Source organism: Oryctolagus cuniculus, chromosome 12 (assembly GCF_051225735.1).
Source record: "Oryctolagus cuniculus isolate XC-2025 breed Fujian yellow rabbit chromosome 12, ASM5122573v1, whole genome shotgun sequence".
In the NCBI taxonomy this organism is placed as follows: domain Eukaryota; kingdom Metazoa; phylum Chordata; class Mammalia; order Lagomorpha; family Leporidae; genus Oryctolagus; species Oryctolagus cuniculus.
In genome coordinates, this window is record NC_142878.1 from 55,721,085 (window position 1) to 55,725,691 (window position 4,607).

General features: G+C 41.3%; 1 protein-coding gene and 1 pseudogene across 1 annotated transcript; both read right to left on the reverse strand.

Moving 5' to 3' along the window:
- Window positions 1-450: 450 nt before the first annotated feature.
- On the reverse strand, window positions 451-1,061 carry LOC100356060 (ubiquitin-conjugating enzyme E2 T pseudogene; annotated as a pseudogene).
- Window positions 1,062-3,351: 2,290 nt separating this feature from the next.
- On the reverse strand, window positions 3,352-4,302 carry LOC100355813 (olfactory receptor 4F15-like). The gene has a single exon (XM_008269585.4). It carries the CDS (start codon window positions 4,300-4,302, stop codon window positions 3,352-3,354), a length of 951 nt encoding a protein of 316 aa, XP_008267807.3.
- Between the last annotated feature and the right edge of the window lie 305 nt (window positions 4,303-4,607).

Genomic DNA, 4,607 nt, shown 5'->3' on the forward strand with positions numbered 1-4,607 from the left:
TGCCATGAGCTTCTTTCCTATCAAGGTATGCACTTGTCTCAGAAGATGGTCAGGATAAATTCTAGCCCCATTCTGTAACATTCACCAATCCATGAACCCCCTCTGCTCAAAACATTTTTTTTAGTCTGCCCATCTAATTTTACCCCTTAACTATTTGCAATAATTTTTTTCATCTCAGGGATTATCCCTTATTACTATCCCTTCCTACAAACATGTTGTAGATTTCTTTTTTCCAACATTAAATGATAATTCATTTTTCATGTTGAAAAGGCTTCAAAATATGTATGCACAAGATGAATGAAACAAACTACAGAGAATCACCATAGAGTAGGATACATAAATACACAGGGTCTTTTACAGGATACAAAAATTATGTCTCTCGATTTAAAAAAAAATTTCAAGAGAATTAAGTAAATTAGACCATGTCATCAAAGAATATATTAACTATAACTAAGATGAACCAGGACAAATCCCCAAAACATCAAAGTGAAATTTCTTTTCTATCCCTTCTAGTTGCATGGTTTTCGTTTTCTGTGTTGAGTTGTGCACTTCAGAGTCATCTGCCTCTTGTAGATTATCAAGCACGTCTTCCTTTGACTCTGTTTTTGTCTTGCATGTTTTTCTGTCCATGGCCTGGCATACTTGAGGAAGAATGGCATATTACAGTTTAATTCTAAGGAAATGTCAACCACCAGCAGTTCATCAGTATTGGGTTCCGATGTGAGCAGCTGAATGGAGCTCAACACGGTTGCAATGCTGAGAGATGGTCTCCAAGCACCTTTTGGTGGCAATTTGAGAACACCCAGACAAATTCTTCCAGCAGAATCAATGTTTGCATGATAGACTGGAGTCAGAAATCAGATCTGAGGAGGTTCAAAAGGGAACTTCTCAGGAATAATAACTTCCAGCTTGAAACCTTTCTCATGAGGTGTGTTAGATCCACCTAGTATTTGAGCTGGCAGATCATCCACTTGGTCCTTATCTTGCCAGCACCATATGCCTGGGGTTGGCTCTGTGGCTAACATGTACATCACCCTCTTGAGATGCAAAGGTCTTTGCATGATCCCCAAATAACAGTAAAACCACACACAGTTCACCACTCCACATTAAGAGTTCACTGTAATGCACTCAACACAGCAGCACACCACACAGTTTGTAGATTTTTAACACAGTCTTCTAAAGCTGTTGGCACAAGAATTACAACATAGTTGGGGCCAGCGCCACGGCTCACTTTGTTAATCCTCCGCCTGCAGTGCCGGTACCCTGGGTTCTAGTCCCGGTTGGGGCACCGGATTCTATCCCAGTTGCTCCTCTTCCAGTCCAGCTCACTGCTGTGGCCCGGGAAGGCAATGGAGGATGGCCCAAGTGCTTGGGCCCTGCACCCCATGGGAGACCAGGAGGAAGCTCCTGGCTCCTGGCTTCAGATTGGCGCAGCGCACCGGCTATGGCAGCCATTTGGGGGGTGAGCCAACGGAAGGAAGATCTTTCTCTCTGTCTCTCTCTCTCTCACTGTCTAACTCTGCCTATCAAAAAAAAAAAAGAAAGAAAAAATAACACAGTTGGGGCTGATGTTGTGGCATAGTAGGCTAAGCTTCCACCTGCAGTGTTGGCATCCCATATGAGCACCAGTTCATGTCCCAGCCACTCCTCTTCTGATCCAGCTCTCTGACTGTGACTTGGGAAAGTAGTAGAAGATGGCCCGAGTGCTTTGGCCCCTGCACTCAGGTGGGAGACCTAAAATAAGCTATTGGCTCCTGGATTCATATCAGCCTAGCTCCAGTCACTGCAGCTATTTGGAGAGTGAACAGTGGATGGAAGACCTTTCTCTCTTTCTCTCTCTATCTGTATCTATATCTCTATCTGTAACTCTGCTTCAAATAAATAATTTTTTAATCTTAAAAAAAAAACATAATGAGCATGCAATTTTTTTACATCACCTGAATTTCTATGAGACTTTGTAACCTAATCAGCTTGTAACTTCTACACAGTAAAAAGCATCATAGAATTATGATTTTGCATATGAGAAAGTAAATTGGATTGTGACACTTTGTAGCCTTTCTATTAAGAAATTTTAGTCATTTAAAATAATTTATTATTCTAGTCCTAGTAGGAAAACAGCAAGTATTACTTCTTTTTTTCTTTTTCTATTTTTTTTTTTTTTTAGTTTTAGAGAGATAGATAGACAGAGACAGCTACCATATGCTGGCTTACTCCCCATATACCAGCAATGGGCTAGGCCAAGACCAATGCCAGGAGTCAAGAACTCAACCCAGGTCTCCCACATAGGTGGCAGGATCTAATTACTTAAGCCATCACCACTGCCTCCTAGGATCTACATTAGCAGAAAGTTGGAATCAGAATCCAGAATCAGGTATAATGTGAGGCACAGGTGATGTAACAGCTAAGCTAGGGGCTAGCATTATGGCATAGCAATTCAAGTCCCAGCTGCCCCCACTTCCAATCCAGCTGCCTGCTTACATGCTGGGAAAGCAGCAGAGCATGTCCCAAGAGCTTGGAACCCTGCACCCATGTAGGAGACTTGGGAGAAGCTCCTGGCTCCTGGCTTCAGCCTAACCCAGCCCAATGTGACCATCTGGGGAGTAATCCAGCAGATGAAGATCAATCTCTCTCTGTAACTCTGACTTTCAAAAATAAATAAATTTTTAAAAAGTCTCCTAACAGTATAGAAACACATTTTTGGGAAAAACGGGAATAATTACAGGGCTTTATCTATAGTTACTGGGCATATTAACAGAAATGCATAAGAAGGCATAACCCACTGATCCAATTTTAGGCTGATAAAAATTCAAAATAATTTCAAACTAACCTTAGCTCTTTTCTCTCATTTATTGAAAGGTAATAAATGTGATAGTGTAAAAATATGCAAACAATTTCTCTTTAAAATCCTCTTTATATTTCATCTGTTTTCTTCACACATTACATGTGTTCCCTCATATCTCACCCCAAGACTGAAAAAACAAAAGTCATCCTTAAGAACAGTAAATGTTTACATATTTCCAAAGCACTTTTCTTCAGATTCTGCACAAAGCCCCAAAAATCAGTATGACAAGAGAAGATCCTCCTCAGAACGCACAGAAGGATTTTCAGGCCTGTCCAGAATCCTCCTTATCAGAAAAATGTGGAAACAGTCCTATGTTAATACTTCCTATTTTAACACATTGAAGAAGAAAGAATAGTATCTCCTCCTCAGTTAGGGTCAGAAAGCACACTAAGAAAATTCTGCACATTGAACTAGTAAGTAAAGCTTTCACAGTACTGTGTTTCATCGGATTCGTATTTGTAGCATGGACAGGGAATGTTAGAGATGTTTTCTTTCTTGATATCACTAAGTTAAAACAACTTCTGGAAACACAGCAGCTGGCTGAATATTCTCCTCATTGCCACCTTCATCTCTTTGTTCCTTAAAGTGTAGATGACAGGGTTCAGAAATGGGGTAATTATCACATCAAAAATGGCAAGAAATTTATCTATAGGCACTGTGAGAAATGGCCATGAATACACAAAGATGCATGGGCCGAAAAACAAGACCACCACTGTGATGTGAGCAGACAATGTAGAGAGAGCCTTGGACAAGCCACCTGAAGAGTGTTGCCAGACAGTGACCAAGATGAAGATATAGGAGATCATCAAAATGATGAACGTTCCCAGGGAGATGAACCCACTGTTGGCAGCGACCATGAGCTCCATTCTGTAAGTGACTGTGCAAGCAAGTTTAATAAATCGAGGAATATCACAGTAAAAGCTGTCCACTTCATTGGGACCGCAGAATGGTAGTTTTACAACAAATGCAAGTTGGATCACTGAGTGGATGATTCCAATAGTCCAGGCAGCCACTGAAAGTATAACACAAGTTCGGAAGTTCATGATGGTCAGGTAGTGGAGAGGCCTACATATAGCAATATATTGGTCAAGGGCCATCACTATGAGCAGCACCATCTCAGTTCCTCCCGTAACATGAATGAAGAACATCTGCGTAATGCAAGCTTTGATAGAGATTATTTTTTTCTCCTTGAAAAGATCAGAAATCATCTTGGGAACTGTAATGGAGGAAACCCACATGTCAATAAAGGAGAGATTGGCCAGCAGGAAGTACATGGGGGAGTGTAAATGAGAGTCGGATGTCACCGTGAGGACAATGAGGAGATTTCCTAAAACACCTGCTGTGTAGAACACAGAGAAGGCCAGAAAGAGGACAAGCTGCATCTCCAAAGAATGGGTGAGTCCTACCAACACAATCTCAGACACCACTGAATCATTTCCTCCCGCTACGGTCTCAATCATTTCTGGCTCCAAATTTTCCTGAAAGAACAGGAGAAGTAAGAACGTGGAATTACTGGCTGTAAAATTCAGGGTTCCATTAGCGAACAACTTGGATATACTACACTAATGGATTTGTTATAGGAAGTTGACCTTACATAATCACAGAAGTTGGTTCAGCAGGTCAAGGTTCTTATATTGGATGTCGTAGCTTGAAGTCCTCAGGTCAGGCATTCAGAAAAGAAAAGTGAATGTAAAGTTGGGGAAAGTTAAGAATAAACTGGAGGGGCTGGTGCTGTGGTGCAGTGGGTTAACTCCCTGGCCTGAAG